The sequence below is a fragment of the Argiope bruennichi genome, chromosome X1, assembly GCF_947563725.1.
Source record: "Argiope bruennichi chromosome X1, qqArgBrue1.1, whole genome shotgun sequence".
Lineage (NCBI taxonomy): Eukaryota > Metazoa > Arthropoda > Arachnida > Araneae > Araneidae > Argiope > Argiope bruennichi.
In genome coordinates this window covers 129,972,339-129,991,692 of record NC_079162.1, presented here as the reverse complement: position 1 = coordinate 129,991,692, position 19,354 = coordinate 129,972,339, and the positions used below count along the sequence as shown (strand labels likewise).

Here is a 19,354-nt window from a genome sequence, read left to right as displayed (position 1 = left end):
AAGCTTACAATAAACTATATTAGTGTTCTTGTACCGGGGGAATTAAGTATTTTGTTTGCAATACATTTCTGAAATAAGCGTTTGTCAAAAAAAAAAAAAAAAAAAAAAAGTCATGAGGGGTCATTTTTGGTCTTGATTTTAATTTCCTGTCTTCCTTAAGCCTACTGTTTTACTTAGGTTCAAGAAAGAAAATTTTAAAACCAAATAAGAAAAGTAGCATTTTTATTTAGTATTAAACGCAATGGAAACAAATCGGCAAACATCATCATATTAGAAAGAATTCATATCGAGGGATTTAAATACATTCCATTTATTCAACATTTTTTTCATTTGCCAACTTTTCGACAAACATCTATTTTGAAGAATTAATGATTGCAAACGAAAGACTAAATTTCCCCTGAACTATGATATGGTTTATTGCAGACTCAGTCAAAAACTGATGCAATGGGCGAGGCAATGGATTGATAAATTTGATATATTGTAGCTAGAACGATATTTGTGGTATTCAATATTAAGGATTTTGGCTATAATTCGATTTTGCATTTTGTTAAGATTTCAGCGCTTGTAGCTCAACTCTAAATATCTAAGCAGCTTGAGGAAAATGGTATTTTATAGAATTTTTCCTGCTCTTTCAAATTATGTGCTTTGCTCATAGATTTGTCAGAAACTTTTAAATTAGGATTTTTTTACCGATTAATAACATATTCATTTTATCTGCCATAACTTGCAAACGGGAAGAGATAGAACAAGATTGCCATTGTTTTATGATCCACATGGACTCATCTATTATCCTCTTTTGTTTGGCAAATTAGGTCAGGCTCACCCTGTATTATAAACACATTTGTTACAATAGTTCTTACACGTACGCTATTAATATATACATAACATTTGATGCGTGTCAACATGACTAAGTTATTATTGTATACAATTAAAAACATAACGAATAATAGCGTGTGGAATACGAAACACATATCAACTTCCAATGAGAACAAGGATGAAACTCTCAGAATACTAATTTTATTGAAAATTTAATAGAATTAAAAATAAAACTTCTGTTTTTAACTAAAACTGTATACGTCTATCTTTTTTTTCTAAGAGCAAAATCTTTAATTGAACTATCAATGTCTATAGTATCACATACTTCTTGCTTAATAGATAAGATAGCAAAATTAGCTAGCTTTAAAATATTATTGATCTGAAATAATAATTTCAAATCTATAATACCACTTCAATTTTAAAAAGCTTCTCTCAAAGCTGGCATTACTTATGACAATTGCGAGGAATATTCGGAGCATTATAATATTTGGCTGAATATCTTCCATTTCGAATTTCACATTAATAATTCAAGTAGATCCACATTCATTCGTTTATTTATTTTCGTTGCCTATGTCAGCTGTGAAAGCCCGTAGACTAACTCATCCGACCTCAGGGTGTAGCATCATTCACAGTCCTTAAAATCTATTTATTTTTAATGGTCTTTAAAAAGGCTTATTTCTCTTTCTGAAGGGGGAAAAAACACATAACAGAATTAACTAGATTTGCCATTTTTCCCCCCTTTTGTTCTGTGTCTGATCTCTAAACGGATCTCAATGAAGTCGGTAGAAAAAGACCATCTCCCTTTAGGAAATTACTAATAATATGGGGGAAATACATTTCTTTCATTCATATGATTCTTTTTTCACTTCCTTTTGCTTGTTTAGATAGGGAAAATTCGTTTTTGTTTAGGGATAATTTTATGCATTCATGTAAACTACATGCGTTAGTTTTGCTCCACATTTTTTTGTGGAGCATTTTTTAATTATATTTCAACATCATTTAATAAATTACCAATAATAATTTATTTAAATATTTTGACTGGAAGAAATTTTTGCATAAAATAGTTTTAAAGCTTTTTAAAAAATATGCCAGGAAAATGTGTATTTAATTCGCTGTAGACTTTCAAAATTCCATATACTTATTGTTTCAGTTTCCAAAAATAAAAAGTAAAGCAAAATGACCGTGGTGCTTCAACGTTACCATACCCAAGATATCAAAAATAAATTAATGCGAATAAAATTCCTTCCTTGCTTTCTCGTATACGAAGTATTCAAAGAAAAAGAATTGCAATTGTCAAAAAATTCGACCAAGAAATTTTGGCCTATCTGCATGATTGGGGCCTCCGAAAAAGCTTTTAGGATGACGCGTATCTATCTGCGAACGCGATAATTAAAAAAACGCTGTGAATTAAAAGTATGGAATATGGTATATTATCTTAGTACAGAATTTTAATTCAGATGACAAAAGTAAATCTTTAGTTTAGGTTACAAGATATTTTTATACATTTTTAAATCCCCCCCCCCCACACACACAACTGCGCAACAAACTGATCATATTACATCAATTTTTAAATACCGTATAATTTTTCATGCTTTTTTTTATTTTTAAGGAAGCGTGCATTAAAGCTTAAAGATTCAACATGATTTGCCCTTATAGGTCATATATCTATCAAATATAGTGGGTATGTTGGGCAGTTAAGAAATAGAGAGCAACTGTATAATAAAATTGCCAAATATCGATATCCGTTTTAGTTAGCCAATTAAAGCTGACTTTCAAAATATTTTTTACTTTTGAAAACTCTGCAATCATAAAAATACATTTTTCTCCGATTTTTTAAGTACATAACTTTTATAAGCATATCTATATAGCGATAAATTAATTTATTACTTTCTTTATTTCATTTATAGGTTAATAAAGAAAACCCCTATTCTGAAAATTATGTGCACACTTAGGTACAGTATTGATAAGGATTTTCTAATATACGAAGTTCAGATCTGAAGTGAATATTTAAAGGACTCTCCTGCCAATGAGTTTAACTACCTTAAATCAAAATATTACTTGTTTCCTATTGAATACCACCGGGTTTTTGCGTTGTAGAGTTTAATTGTCCTTAGTCTTATTAAAATTTACTTGTTATATTTATTGTTTGTGCCATTTTTATGTTTTCACCTGAAAACTTATCCTGTATAATTAAACTATTTTCAGAATAAAGTATGCTGAAACCTCTTCTAAAAGTGAAATTTCGCATTACAGAATTTCATAAATTTGTTTTGTTTCAACTTTATATCATGAGAGGCATTTCGGACCTACTCATTAATTGAGACCTTAAGATTAAAAGATTGTGTATTTGGTAATTAATACAAACATAATTTAATTTTTAAAGAATTAAAGAAATTAATTTTGAATTTAAAAGGGGAAAAAGAAAAATGTTTTATAAGAGAAGTACTATTACATCTGTTAAAAAAATATGCAATTTTTCAATGAATAGAAATGTTTTTAAGAAATGCAGTTTTGACCAAGTTAATAGTTTTTGCATTGAAGATTTCATGTATGTATAATCTGTCCTTCATTATAAAAATTTTTGTAATATATATACAATTACCAAGTTCAATTTTCGATTTCAGATTTTTAATTAATTTAGAATCTATACCAATTAAAACGGAACATCGGATAACTGAAACTTACATTTGCATGCAACATGGAAATTTGCATTAACAATTCATCTTCAAAGAATTAAGTTGCGTAAAGTATTTAAATTGTCTGAATGAATAGAACACAATAAACAATCAACAATTTATTATTAAAAACATTCCAAACTTTTTAGGTATCTAGAATTTAAAAATTATTGTCCATTAAAAATTTAATTCTGTCATATACATTGTCATAAAATAACTATCGTATAAAAAGACCTGAAATTCAGGAGTCATAGACAATATGTAAAAATTTCAAAATATATTTCCGAGAAAAGGCTGTAAAAGGCAACATTTCTCACAGAAATATGAAAAAACTGCAAGGGATTCAACATTCACATGAAACGTTTAAAATCTTTATAAAATAAAAAATAAAGCTTCAATGAAAGATGTTTTGTGTATATAATAATTAGGTTTTAAAATAGAAAAATATTAATCAGTAACCACACTTGGTTAATAGAATTCAAGCAACACCCATAACTATATAAAAAATTTCTATGAAATATATAAACACTTTGGTTGGCAATTTTGTACATATGTACATTTTAAAACATCATGAAACTTTCTGTTTCACTTGAATTGCTAAACTTGCTAAGTTGTTTACACTTGGCTCATCTGCTAAATTTATCAGTTGTGACAGAGATTGCTGAGAAATAATCTTGTAGGCAGGCTTCAAAATCTGAAAAACATCCAAAATATATTTATAAATATAAGAAATATCATAATAAAGAAATCAACAGTAAGCCAACACAAACACCAGTGGTAAATTAGGGCGATACTTTCTAACAAATCATTTTCATTTCTAAGAGTTTAATAATAAATATATACACCAAAGATTTTTCATTCAATGTATACCAATTAATATATATCGACAGAAAACAAAAATAACAAAATGATTAAGTTATATTTTTAACATTTTAAAAAGGTACTTCTTTTCAATTAGTTTATAAAAAAAATTTAATGCATATTTTAATTTTTGCAAGGAAAGCAGGTTTTGATTAATTCCGAGTCGGCTAATATAAGCAGAATTTGCTGAGAATTGTAGATCAGAAGACAAATTTATATCTTTTATAAGAAGAGAACTAATTTCTCTGAATAAGGAGCAATTTGGTATTTAACCAGATACTTAAATGGCGGCTGAAACAGTTCTTTGAAAACTTGATTGCAATATCAGTTTAAAATGCTCCCATTTCCGACTCCACACTTTAAAGGATAAAGAAAGAATTATTTTGGAGAAGGAAGATGCTTATTCTCACATTCAACACTAATTAAAACTCAACAGAAATGTAACTGATCGCGCTGACTTAAAATTTATACTTTAATTGCCGAGAATTTTAGTGGTTTTAAGTGAAACAGCGGAATCTAAGAAGTTTCATAAATATTGAATACTTCAGAAACCAAATCAAATTAAACGTGTCAAAGTAAACTTTTTCAAAAATTACAAAAAATTTTGTATAGAAACAAAAAAAAGTATTAAGAATCAACTGCCTTCACAAGCTACATTACTTTGCATATTTCGAATAATGAAACAAAAGTTTTAACAACGTTTGAGCGTTAGTATTTAAGATATTATAAAATGCATTTAATAATGGGTATCTTTGTTTCAAAGCTTCATATTTGTCGTCGAAAGCTCTAAAAATCATTTTTTTTACATATTTTTTGTTTAACTTCTATTGCTTCATATTTATAAAGATAAAATGGGGTAACTCACGCTCATGTGACAATTGCCATGTAACCTCCTCCCTTTGCAATTTCCGATTATTTGTCCTTATCAATAAAGTTTATTTACGATTTTCCGGTGGCAAATTCGAAATAAGAACTTGAGTGATATAACGTGTCGCATAAGGCATTATCCAACGAGAACAATTTCATTTGTGTAATTTTTACTTTATTTTTTCTTTAATTCTAAGTTTTAAGTTTAGAAATATTGATTTCTAAATGGATACTAAGAGAATTATTAAGGAATAAAACGGAATTATCTCTTAAGGGAGTTTTCAATTATCCATATGATATTAAACCCTTACACTAATGATCCGGCCCAACTGGCCATTGTCCGTTTCAAACCAGGAATTCAAGTTATAACGCGAGGACATCCTTGTTAATAGCTAATTTTACATCCTACACTCCTCTTTTGAAAAAGAAACTAGCCAGCCAGTAAAGAATTTATATGGCGAATTGGGTCGAGTCAGTAGCAAAACGGTTAAATTTTAACTAAAGAACATTTTTTTAATGTATAATTATGAATCATAATTAAAAAAATAACGAAAGATAACAATTAAAATTCATTCAATTTCTATCGATATAAACAAAGTTTGTAATACATTTAATTTCACTGTGCAATATAAATTGTAAATATTTTGTAGCAAAAACTGAACAGTGATTTTTATTTAAATTATGTTTATTTTAACAAATATGGGTTATTTTGAAGATTACTTATTTTTATTTTTCAACAAAAACTTGTAGGCACTTTTTCTTCAATCCAAGTAATAATTTATTTAAAATACTAGCTTTCAGAAAACTTTTCAATTCAGTTAAGCTTTATTACTTGTTTTGTACATTGCAATCAGTTTAATAATAACAAAAAAATATTGAATTTATAACTGTAGTTTAATTTTCATGAATTACATGGAATTTTACTGTGAACAATTACAGTAAACAATTACAGTGTATTGCAGCAGGTGAAAACTCTGATTATATATTTTTGCAATATATGTGAATATTTAATACTGTAGTATCAAGAGACTTGGACATACATATTTTTTGTTAAGAAAGCACAGAAATTTAATTGGTTAAATTGAAAATTCTACTTAAGGAACACAAATAGCTATATATACTTTAAAATCCCAGATTACATTATGATACTTTGTTCGGAGCAATATCTTTCATATGAAATAATTTCTAAAGCCTGCTTTTTATTATTACGTCTATAATATATGGCAATTAAATGTAGGACTGGAAATAAAAACCTACTTAAAAAAATATAAGACATTAAATCAATTGCACAATAATAAAGCAATTGCAATGAGATTATTTCATGCGATCTTAATTAACTGTTATACATTAGAATTTTACGTAAGCCTATTGTAAATTAATTTTTTTTTCTTCTCAAAAATAATGCCTTGCCATTCTGAATTAGCGAAAGAGATCTCGTGATAACAATGAAGTGGTACGGTTATAATTGAAACAATTTTATTTAGATGAATTATTTGGTTAGGATTTCAACTGAACTAGGCTTTCAATTAAAACATTATTTAAACAATTAAGATTTAAATAAATATTGATAGCTACAGAAATAAAAACATCACATTTGATATTTTCAAAATATTTCCACTTATAACATTAAAAACTCTGCTTTAAATTCTTCTTAATACTTTCAGAGATAAAATTTTGAAGATTCTCACTGACAAATTATTATAACTGAAATAAATCTTAAATGAAAAAAGTTTTATATCATCCTAAATAAACAAAAAAAATCATCACGATTCTAAAAAGCAGCTTTATTTGATATTGATCCAAAGTAAAATGTTAACTTATATTAAACATAAGTTTGCTCCCGAATAAATCAAAAGTTTCTAATTTTAAAAAATTCTCTGGAATGAAGAAAAACAGTTTCACTAGGGAATCGTACATGAGAATTTAAATCGCAAGCACGAAATTAAAAACAAGTTATTTGAGATGAGCAGACCTTTTTACCTCAGAAAAGGTAAAGAAAACGTACATTCATAAAAATATGACAAAGTTTAGATTAGATATATTCATAAATGTGTAATAATTCAGCAATCCGCTGCTATAAACATATATTTTATAACCCTAAACCATCACACACACACAAAAAAAATGTAAACAAATCTTCTACAGAATATGTTGGTGGCAGAATGATTCATTCGAATGGTTTCGAATGAAAATTAGAAGATGTGCGCATTTTGTATGACACGTGACTTTTACTTCATGTGATTTGACTCCATTACGTAAATGATTTCTCCCTCACTTTATGAAGTTCTAGTTTTGAAATTTTATACATTTGTGTATTATCGAAGACAATTATTATTTCATTATTTTCAAAACTTAAATATGAGTTAGTTAAATTTTAATTCTATATAGATGGCACTACTTAAAAATTTTTTAAAAACAGAAAAGGGTTTTTATTTCTAAAAACAATTGCTGATACTCCTCATAAAACTTTACACTATCATCTAAAAAAGTTTAAGAGTGGCTATAAGAATCAACGGAACGAAAGAATAAAAGAAAAAAAATGCCAAGACAATAAATATATCCTCAATACCCAACCGTAATAAAGATAAGGAAAAAAAAAAAAAACCGTATCATCCATTTGGGCATGATCAAGAAGTCAGATTACGATGGTCAGATGCTCGACTGACCGTAACTATGAATGGCTGAAGAATATTTTTTTACGTTTAAATCATTTGGGATTTCACACGATTGTGCCTTATAATACTCACACTTGAACGGATTATTTTTAACATTGTGAATAATCGAACTAGTGTGTCATATTGGCTTTTCAATGAATTCCTAACCACTTTAAAGTATACTAATCAGAAAATTTAAATAAATGATGTATATTATTTAAATTTAACAACCTTTTATGCACATATTTTATAAATATCAATCGCCTACTTTATATATATAGGCATATGAATGTCCATACCTTTACAATTTGCTAATGATCTAAAATTCATTCAACAAGAATAATAAAATTAAGAGTTCATTGAATCTTCACATGTAAGTAAGAATGGTAATATTTATTGAATTGATGGAAAATTATCATAAAAATTTGTTTCATTAATGCGGTTAGAATACGATATCTTACATACGTATAAAATAAACCAATGCAGAATATAAAATTACTATGAATATCATGATTTAAATATTTAATATTCATATGTTTTCATATACATTTCATCTGTATTTATATTAAATACGAAGGTTTCAAGTGATAACGAATTTCCATTCGCTCTCTGTATTTCAATATAAAATTTGAATTTATTATATAACTAGCATTATTATTCATTTTGTCAGAGAATTTTCAACCGTTAGAATAAATTTAAAGTATCGAAATGCTATGTTTATTATTATAGAATGAGTCATTCAAATATAGCGTATGTAATTTACATCATGGTTGTATCAAATTAAGTTGCAATTTTTATATCCTGATAATTCAATTGAACTTCTTTCCGTATTATTTAAAATAATTACAAACCAAAGAAAAAAAGTAGTAAATACTTAAATTAAAAAAAAAAAAAAATCGTATTTTTTAACACACTACTAAAAGTGTATTTTTTTTAATGTTTTTATTGCATTTAAAACCGTAAGCAGTTTTATAAATTCATAATAAAAGAGACTTATTTAACAGAAATGTAATAGAAAGCAATTCTTGTTATTCTGAAACACAATTCCTTATATTCTGAAAAAAATATTTTACTTTATTTCGTCTTAACTTTCATGAAAATGGTGCAGTTATTAACAATTAATATATTAAACACCATTCAGCATTGCATGAATCAAAATTTGCTTTCCTTTTTCAAACATTCATCTGATGAGAAAAATTTAATAGTATTATCTCCTAAAACAAAACAACAAAAAAAAGCATCTGCAAAATGACATTTTAAATAAAAAGCTTAATACTAGATTTTACTCTTTTTGCTGAATTCAAACCAGCTTAATACTCTGTGCTTTAAAAAAAATATGAATGATTTGCATAAGAATTCCAGAATTACTTTTATAAACAGTACAAGAATTAATACTCCAACTTTATTTAAATATTGAGTTTTTAAAAGCTTAGAAAAACTAACCAATAAGTTCGTCTTAATTGATATAACCACTTCCAATTCCTACAACAATATAAATTTACTCTGCATTTATCAATGACTATAATTTAGTTAAGGAAATTATATTTTCCTAAGAGAACTTTTTTAAAAAAAATCGAGTTAAGCTTAAGAATTCATTCAGCATTACCTCTTTGAAAATAGTTGCAGAAAGTACGTCAATTTGAGAACCAACATCCCTCATGTCACCACTGTATCTGAAATGTATTATTAAAAGACGTCATGATTTAATAAAATGCTACATTGGAAGGTCATAATAAGAGATGTCAACAGAGTATGAAAACATTTTAAAGAACTTACACATTGATGATCGCTAAGGATCACAATAAATAATTTGCAACAAGCAACATTAGGATTCCCTCGCAAAATATGTACTTCATAATGTATAAAGAACAAAGAGAAACATTTAATAAAAGTACAATTTCATTGAAATGATACCAAAAATAATTATCTGTTTTAAACTATATTCTGAAGGCACTAAAACTAAATTTATATATGATGATTTTGAATTTATATATGATGATTTGAAAAATAAATATGATGATTTTGAATCGAACTTTTTATTTATATCAATCCATTAAAAAAAAATTACACATACGATAAAAAATACACTATACGATTTAAAGAAGTTTCTTAAATATCTAATTTGTTAGCAGGTTTCATTGTGCTAATATTTAAAAATAAAAGTATCCAATCAATTCAAATCTAAATTATTCGATGCTTTGAAAGATAATTAAAAAAGGTCTTACCTAATATAAGTCCATAGGCACAAAGTTAGCAATACAACACCCATAATAAGATTACACAAATTGGCAAGAGCAATCATTCCAATCAGGCCAAACACTCCGGATGCAAAATACGTAATTAAAACTAGAGTGAATAGTGTTGCAGGAGTTTTTGCTGCAGCAAATATGTTTTTCCCTTCATTGTGCTTTTTATAGTTCAGATATATAATATCTAACTCCTAGAAATAGAAAGTAAATTCATATTTTACTGATGAAAAAAAATTCTTAATTAACGCAACTTAGCGTTGTATTCTCACAAAACAATTTTAAAAGTAAATTTGGAAAATACATATACTAAAATGTTGTACTACAAAATAAGATCAAATAATTGATGAATGGGTGTGATGAAATTTATCTATTTGAAACCAATTTTTATTTAAATTCAGTTATTTAAGAAATACAATAGGATCATTTCAAGATTATTTTACCGGGCGCAAGGATATTCTATAGCTTTTACTGTACTCTCAAATTAACCTGTTAAAAGTAATATACATAAAAATAAAGCCTATAAGAATATTAATTAGGGTATTGATTGGCTATTGCACACTAAACTCAAGTCAGGATAGTAAAAGTAGTAGGAACTTTATAAAACTTATGTTAAAAAAATCTACTGAAGTGATTTTTTTTTTTAATTAGCTAAATATAAATACACAAAGAGAAAACATCAGATTGTATATACTAATAGATGACAAATTAGAAAAACAATATATTTGCTTTGCAGATAAATACTTTTCCTTTTTTATGAACGAAGTACTTCACAAAAGTATTTGAAGTAATTTTAGGACAATAGAAACTCATTAAAAATACCTTTAAAAGTCTCTCACAATACTGACGGGAAAATTCTTCACCGCCCATTTTACGAGTATAATTAAACAATATCTCGCACTCATTTTTCAAATGTTGATGATGCAATTCCAATTGATTCGGTCTTATATAAGGTTGATCGCCACCACATATCTATAAACGTTTAAATAAAATAAAATTTTAATGTATTATTGTAAATAAAACATATATATGCATTATCTAATTCCAATTGAATTCCAAAAATAATCTGAAATATAAAACATTTATATATATCTTATTTATTACTAAACTATTATCAATAGTTTGATGTAATCTGATATCCTGTAGCATATGACTTTTATAAAATTTTACTGTAAAATATTAAGTCATGAATCTAAATAGTTTTCTTATTAATAAAATATTATAAAATTTATTAATTTTTGAATAATTAATTATTCAAAAAATGTACTGATATACAAATAACATTTTTTACTATACGCTTTTTTCCATTGTTAATATTAGAATTTTGAGACTAATGATCTCATACTGATTTTTACCATTTACCAGAATAAAAATATTAAAAAAATTATTAGTTATAATACTCAGAGTGTTTATAAAACATTTTCTTTCAATATTTCTTTTCCCTATGTAAACTAAATAATTTAATAGTTTTATTCCATCAAATCCATTGTAGTCATGCTGTGCCATACCAAGTTTGAAATATTAAGACAATACAGTATGAAATTCTTATATCTAACAAAATATTATTGTAATTTTTAAAAAACGTTTGAAAAACTTATTTCATACGTTCTCTGATTTATATTATATATATATTCTTACGCAATTTGGAAAATGTCTTTCCCTCAGTGTAATGTGCATCAAAGCAAAAACAATTTTATGTGAAGAAAAAAAACTACTTATAAATAAGAATTAGCTAAAATTCTATACGATCATACGGAATGGCTTGTTTTAACAAACTATTAAATTTAATCACTTTGTTATTCAAAATTCAAGCATCCATTATATGATGAAAGATATAAACTAAAAAATTATTTCACATCAAAGTAGACTACTACACACTACTACAGAAAAAATTCAGGTCATTAAACATGTTATTTCACAAAATATGAAATTTAACATTAGAAACTGAAAAATTTTGTTTCATTATATTCTTTCAGCATACAAATCTTACAATAAAGAAATCTGATATGCAAGCACAGTTTTTTGATGCTGTATCGGTATTTGATAACAAAGATTAATGCTGCTATTAGAAATTTTGAAGTTAGTCGATATTTCAGTATGTAGATTGAAATGATGAAACTCTTCACTATCCTTATTTTTCAAGGAAATTTATTCGTTTTGCAGTTATCGTGTTAACTTATCTTCGAACAGCGTACACAGACTTCCTGTGGGTGAATTTTGCTCAAAATTTGATAGAAACTACAAATTTGGTGTAAAGACCGTATAGCAAATTTCAAAATTTCACCCATTTAGCCCAAATGGTTTCTGAGTTATCTTTGTCACAAACAGACATAATGGCAAAAATATATATTTCGAACTCAGTGAGAGATAAAACGTGGAGATTCGTCAAAATAGTAAGTTCGATTTTTTTTTTTTTTTTTTTTTTTTTTTTTGACGATTGTTATTTTTACTATACTTTGTATATGAGAAAGTAAAAATTTTAAAACATAACGAATGAATGGAAAATTCCCTAATTAATGAGGAAAATACTACAATAAAATGATACAACAAATGATTTTAAAACAATATAACATTTAAAACACAAATCAATCTATTTAGTGAAGAATAACTGGATAATAGCATAAATCACAACTATTAAAAACACAATAATTGTATTAAATGAATAAAGATCCAATACCTTTTCCATTGCCATACAATAATGATCTTTAGCATTCGTAACAGCTGCTAAATTATTAGCTTCAGCTGTGGCCTAAAAAACAATTATTATTTTGAAAAAAAATAAAATTTAATTGTAATTTGTGATAAGTTGCATCGTTCAGCAAATAAAAAAAATCACCTTTAAACATAAAACATAGTTTAAAAAAATTATTACACATTTACACTAATAAAATTCTTTAATAAACAGAAGGAAAAATATTTGACAATGTCTTTACCATAATGACATTAATACCTTCCAACCAACAAATTTCAAAGAAATTATATATTTTAACAAAAAATATACGAAACACAGACAACAACCACATAATCATGATAAAACAAATGGTATTACGAAAAGATTTTATGCAAAATTAGATTTTCGATAGATTAGAATAAATATGTTAAAATTTTGAAGCTATATTATGTATTATGTATAGAGCTAAGAGTTTCGATACACGACTAGATTTTTACAAAAGGATTACTTTTAAATGAAATTTTATAGAATGATAGTTATAAAATGACTTACCACTAGCATTGTTTTTGGCTCAGGAAGCTCACCGCATTGGAATATTTTTACATAAGCCTACAAAAGATAAGATTTTTATTCAGAATTATTTTAATCAATCAGTTTCTACAAATAAAGGAATCATATCAAATTTATATATAGAACCCATTTTATGCCAAGAAATCTTATTTTATAGTTCATTAGAATTTAAATAAAATCTATTATATCTGCCCCCTCCCTTCTAGGAGACCACATTAAATATTAAGATGAAAAGCTGCAGTATAATTCAGGTTCTCGGCTCCCTTTAGTGGCGCTGTAATGGTATTGTGACTGACTAATAGTTTCATCGATGGCAAGACACCCTGCTGTTCCCGCTTGAGACTCGCATAAAGAAACCACATAATTCAAAGCGACATGCCTGTAAAGCCTAATAGAGGTGAAGTAGGATGAAATTTTGATGATACATATGTCATCACTGAGAAAGAGAAAATTATACGACACATCATGAAACATTGAAATTCAGAAGAAATATATATATAGTATTATCCACATTTTAAAAAAACAGAGAAATAATGAGGTAAACTGGGTGGGTGGGGGTCATAAAGCAATTATTGATTATCACTTGAACTTAATCCAAGGGCAGCAATTATAAATGTTGAAAACGACGAGAAAAAGTTAAAGACAGAAATGTAAAAACTATGTAATACTGTATTGAACTTGAAATTCAGATTAGGTATACAAAAATTTTTGTAGACCTAACTATCATTTAAAGGATAGAATTAATTTTCACTGGTGTAATACGATAGAGATATATTTCCAGATTGAAACTATTAAAGTGAATCAATTATCATTGATGAAAAACACCAGTAATAATATAAGTGACTTGTCTGTAAACCCTTATAGGTATTAAAGTAAATTAATTATCATGAGGCAATAGAGTAACTTGGAGACACGGCACCTTGCTTATGTTCTAGAAACGGAATGTATTAGATCTGAAAAATCAGAAGTATTGATTTCCCTGACGAACATATTGAAAAACTATTTTATATTTGAAAGAAAAGTGGTTAATTAAATGTACCATAGAATTCAAACGGAGAAAAAATGCTTCTTTATTGAATTGCATTACTGCAGAATATTAAAACTTGAGTTTTCAAGCCGCTAATAGCATTTAGTTTGAAATTTAATATCAGTTAATTACCAATTTATTTTCTCAGTCATTACCAGCTGTAAAAATGTTCCATAAAATTTGTTGATTCAATCATTAGCACAAAATCATGAATAAAGAAAGAAACAAAAAAGCAGGAAAACAATTCTTTAATAGCAAAAATCAACGAAAACTGCCAAAAATGACTCACATACTTCGATGTTATTTCTAAAAATTACGGTTGATCTCTCAAATTAACAGCTGACTTCAACATACAATATAACAACCAAGTAAAGATTCTCCCTAAGATGACTTTTAACCATGGCATGGCACTTGTAATATAACCCTAACATTCGCATAGAAAAGTCCTGGAATACTATTTAATTCTAAATGACAAGATGTTGCTGAAGTTTGAGAACATTTTCCTAGCATCAAATTTGAAAGAAAATTGCAAATACCTTGAGTCAGTCCTCATCCTGATTTTCAGTTTTGACTCATTGCTATTTGCATAAAGAATGTTTCTCTTCATATTCATATATTGAGAAGATGAATTAAAATATGTGTGAACATTCCAGCAAAATAATTCACAATAAATTAAAATAAGTAAAGTAAAATAAAGCAAAGCTTTTAGAAAATGACAATTGGTGCAAATTTTAATATAAAATTTCTTAATAGTAAGCAGTTTCTATCATCAGGCAAATTTATAAATGGTAAAAAGAACCAAGTTCAGACCAAATATGTGAAAAAGTGACAAATACCTTGAAATATTCCAATAACTCTTTACATGTAATTTTTTTCCCATTAACTTCCTTCAAAATTAAATTATCACTAGACAGCAAATATGGAATAAGAATTTTCAAATTTTCTCGAAAATTATCAGCTATATCTAAAAAAAAAAAAGAAGAAGAAAATATATATTGCATTATAAATAGCAGAAATAAATTGTTTTTAATAATCAATATTCATATTATAAAAAGTGAGTGTAGAACCAAGAAACTCAATTTCACACTTTCAACTTTTAAAAAAAAAATCCATATAATTGCAATTAAAACCTGAGAAAACCCGCATGGTGATTTCCAGTAAATGTTAAATTTTATTATAGCAACGATAACTTCGAAAATAGGGGGAAAAAAATTCTCACCTGAAAGACGTCCATCAAAATGAGGATTCGTAGCAACTTTAAGACCAGGATGTGGCATCAAAAAGCATGATGTCTCAGCAAAACAAGCACGTATATGCTTACGAAGCTGCTGAAGCTCAGGGTGTTGCTTTTCTGAAATCTTTCAAAGTGAGGAATAAATTTACATAAAACACTACAATTCTTTTAAAATAAACATATCTTAATAATTTTATGTGTATTGAAAACCTTGTACACTAGTAAACTGATAGATTTCATGGATTAATATCTCATACAGATCTTAAGAGGACTACAGAGGAACTTATAATTTTAACCATAATTAGATGATGAGGATAAAACCAAAGGCCAGGACTTTCCTTTTAAAAATTTCAGATCACGAAAATATTAAGACAGCTGACCTACGTTAGATTTAACGTATATCAGGTCATAAATACAGTAGGTTTCGAAGGTATGATTTTACTATCCTGATAATAATTTTAGCCATTAGGCCACTGAGGCACTAATAAATTTTTTGTGGCAAATGAATGAAATATGAAGCATGAAAAATAATCATTACAGTTAAATTCATGAACTCCAAAAAGATAATAAATATAACGTATTTAGAAGAACTAAATCTCACTTACTGTCAGACGCTTCTCTAGAATTTTTCTTCCACCTTGCAAACCATAACTAGCTTCGTACGGGTAACTCCAGTCCCTTACCAAGAACATTAATTTCTGTAGGCAGTGTAAAGAAAATAAATTATTTTTCAACCAAGATTTTTCAGACAAACACATTTTTTTGGGGGGGAATAGGAATACAGAGAAAATTAATCAGCATATAATACATGTAAAAACAATCAGAACGAACTCATGTCAAAAAATAATTGATGTCATGCACCTGTACTTTTAAACCATATTTTAAGTGCTCGATTTCAAATTTATATCGTAGTAAAATAGGTTAATAGGAAGATATATACAGTCCACATCCTCTCTTGTTACATGAACATCTCTCAAGTTTGCTTTAATATTTATTTTTAGGAATAACAACATTTAATACAACACCTTGAAATGGCGATTTTTTTCCTGGAAGATCCACCATGAAGGTAAAATTTTAACAGCATCATACATACTCTTTAAGAAATAAAAATGTGATATAGTTATGAAATGAATTTAAAGCAGGACTATTGAAAAGTTATTCAACTTGTTACTATTTTCCTTATTTAGTAAATTAAGACAGTTTGCATCATATAATTGTAAACAAACTACATGTGCAACCCCCCCCATTATGAAATAGTAATTTCTTTCAGAGAAACCAGAATAATTACCAATTCTTGTTAGGAAAGTTATGAGCATTTGATGGATTCAAATTTTAAAATCAAAATACACAGAAAATTCATTTTTTTTTTATCAAAAAGATATATTTCTAATAGCAAAAAATCTGCAAAATTAATACTCTGAATATGTAATTAAAACACTTAAAATATTTACTAAACATTTCAAAAACTTGAGTTATGCATATTCAACCACCATATATGTTTAGGATTCTGATACGTTTCATAATCTTTTTCTAAAAAATAATAACTGAAATGCATTGCAAAGACACTTAACCACAGCATCACCTTCCAATACATTCAAAATGTTTTTTTTTTATCAGACAAAAATTGGCTGTTTAAAACTATATGTAAATGTATTATTAAAATAATAGCAATTTCAAGAACTATTAGTCATACGATTTAAATTGCTAAACCTCTTATCCTTCTGAAGAATCGTTTAAAAAATTATTCTATGAACTTGTTTGCAGAGCAATTTTATCTTTAAAGTACAAATATTAGTTACCATTTCACAACTTCACGGGTTTGAATTTATCATTATTGAGGCTGAACATTATATGTCTTTCCACAACAGAAAGAAAAGTCAAAACAGTGAAGATAGAGAATAAGTATAATAATAAAAGAATATAAAACTTTAAAGCATATAAATAATTGCTTAAAAGTATAATCATTAAAAGAATTTTAATTCAATTTTTTAAAGTTTGAAATTCAAAATATTTTTAAGGAATTACTACATGTGCATTATCTTATTTATAACATTCCAAATCATTCTAAAAATTTTCATACTTGAAACGGACGCTCTTTAGTATCTTCTAAGGCTAATCTGCCATATTCTGTGAAAAGCTAAAAATAATAATAATAATCAGATGGTGGCTTAGATTATCAAATTAAAATAAGAAGTCAGAAATCATAAGTGAAATTTCAACAATTACAATCTCAACAGTAAATATCACCCACAATATTTATTAGTAATTTTTTACAGACAGATAAAGTTGGATATTACAAAATTATCTTTTGTCCAATACTGTTTTTCTTTTCTTTTGTATTTTTAAATTTTAATACAAATTTTGCTTTTAAATATGAAACAATTCGTGTATTTTCCAGACAAAAATAACCATTTTTCTCATAAAATTTCAAACCGCGAGCAATTTTATATATGTCATATATCTATTTAAATCAGTATTTCTGTTCATGAATAATGCATAATTGTAACTGTAAAAAAGTATTCGATCCACTAGACAGCCTTCTCTTTTTGTTTCAAGAGTGAGGCATCGCAACAAAAATATGGCTCACCTGAAATTTAAAAAAAAATCCACTTCTTGCAGTAGGTAAAACTCAATAGAGAGCAAAATTAAGACGCGCAGAAACACGAATATGTCATTCATCAATGAAGTGGCTGGGAATAGTCTTTTCACACAATGTCAATATGTTTTAGACCACAGAATTCGTATGAGGATGCTAACTGTAAGCCGAACCTAAGTATGTAGGAGATTCTGCAACAAGGTTGTTGACTGTGTGGTCCAAGAGGTTGAAGCAGATGCATGTCCCTTATACTGATGACATATTCTTTATAAATCTATAAACGTTGCATATCATTTACATATAACTCAATGTCCAAGTAAAGTGTATATAAAATTAAATGGATCTCATATTTCAAAACCCCCAAAACACAACAGCTGTAAATTATATATCGGGAAAAGAAAAATAACTAAGAGTTAGAATGTCAAGATTATATTTTTATTTTTATTTTAGAAAGTTTTAAAACTATCTACAAATCACTTTAACAACTAGAATTTTAAATCTAAATACTTTTCCGTATATGCACACAATGAACAATATAAATGTCTTATAATTATTTAAATTATAAGTGAAAGAAAAGAATTGAAATACCTGCAAATGTTGTAAATCATTTTCTTGTATATTCTGAGATAGATTATATACCTGCAAGAAAATAAGCATTACATTAGGTTACCCATTTGAATGAACATGATCAATCATAAAAATATCCTAAACAAATGTAAGAAATTTGGAAACGGGAAGATATTCTTACAAGGTCAATCAACTAAATCTCTTCCATTAGTAATTAAAGTATACATTCAAAGCTAAACAATAAGAAAAAAATAGAATAAATTTATTAAATAGAAGATTACTAAGAGACAATTCAGTCTTTAGCAGAAATGCTGACATTAAACGAAAGTTACAAACTAATGTTCTCTCATATTCAAAATATTTATATTCTGTTTCTTATTTTGATAGGACATTATGCTATCAGCATACTCTTCTCTGAATTATAAGAACATTTTATTAAACAATATAGGATTGGATTTTTCATAATTACAATAAATTTTTTCTTACTTCATATTTATTTGAAGAAAAAAAATTAACATTTCCACAGAAATATATCAACTGAATAGATACTTTCAATTTATTAAGATTTTG

General features: G+C 26.8%; 2 protein-coding genes across 3 annotated transcripts in view; one reads left to right on the top strand and one right to left on the bottom strand.

Moving 5' to 3' along the window:
• LOC129958410 (spermine oxidase-like) overlaps positions 1 to 2,954 on the top strand; it is an 83,526-nt gene extending 80,572 nt beyond the window's left edge. For both annotated transcript variants that reach the window (XM_056070891.1, XM_056070892.1), the window contains exon 12: positions 2,724 to 2,954. In XM_056070891.1, coding sequence (XP_055926866.1) covers positions 2,724 to 2,768 — 45 coding nt within the window. In that variant the 3' untranslated portion in view covers positions 2,769 to 2,954. The remainder of the gene's footprint in view (positions 1 to 2,723) is intronic.
• Positions 2,955 to 3,652: 698 nt separating this feature from the next.
• The window catches only part of LOC129958853 (atlastin-2-like), a 72,931-nt gene continuing 57,229 nt past the window's right edge, over positions 3,653 to 19,354 (bottom strand). The window contains exons 6-16 of the mRNA XM_056071573.1: positions 18,806 to 18,856; positions 17,702 to 17,758; positions 16,227 to 16,319; positions 15,607 to 15,745; positions 15,224 to 15,351; positions 13,343 to 13,399; positions 12,797 to 12,868; positions 10,942 to 11,091; positions 10,099 to 10,313; positions 9,480 to 9,546; positions 3,653 to 4,185 (exon numbers count right to left, since the gene is read on the bottom strand). Of these exons, the coding sequence (XP_055927548.1) occupies positions 4,060 to 4,185; positions 9,480 to 9,546; positions 10,099 to 10,313; positions 10,942 to 11,091; positions 12,797 to 12,868; positions 13,343 to 13,399; positions 15,224 to 15,351; positions 15,607 to 15,745; positions 16,227 to 16,319; positions 17,702 to 17,758; positions 18,806 to 18,856 (1,155 nt within the window). The 3' untranslated portion in view covers positions 3,653 to 4,059. The remainder of the gene's footprint in view (positions 4,186 to 9,479; positions 9,547 to 10,098; positions 10,314 to 10,941; positions 11,092 to 12,796; positions 12,869 to 13,342; positions 13,400 to 15,223; positions 15,352 to 15,606; positions 15,746 to 16,226; positions 16,320 to 17,701; positions 17,759 to 18,805; positions 18,857 to 19,354) is intronic.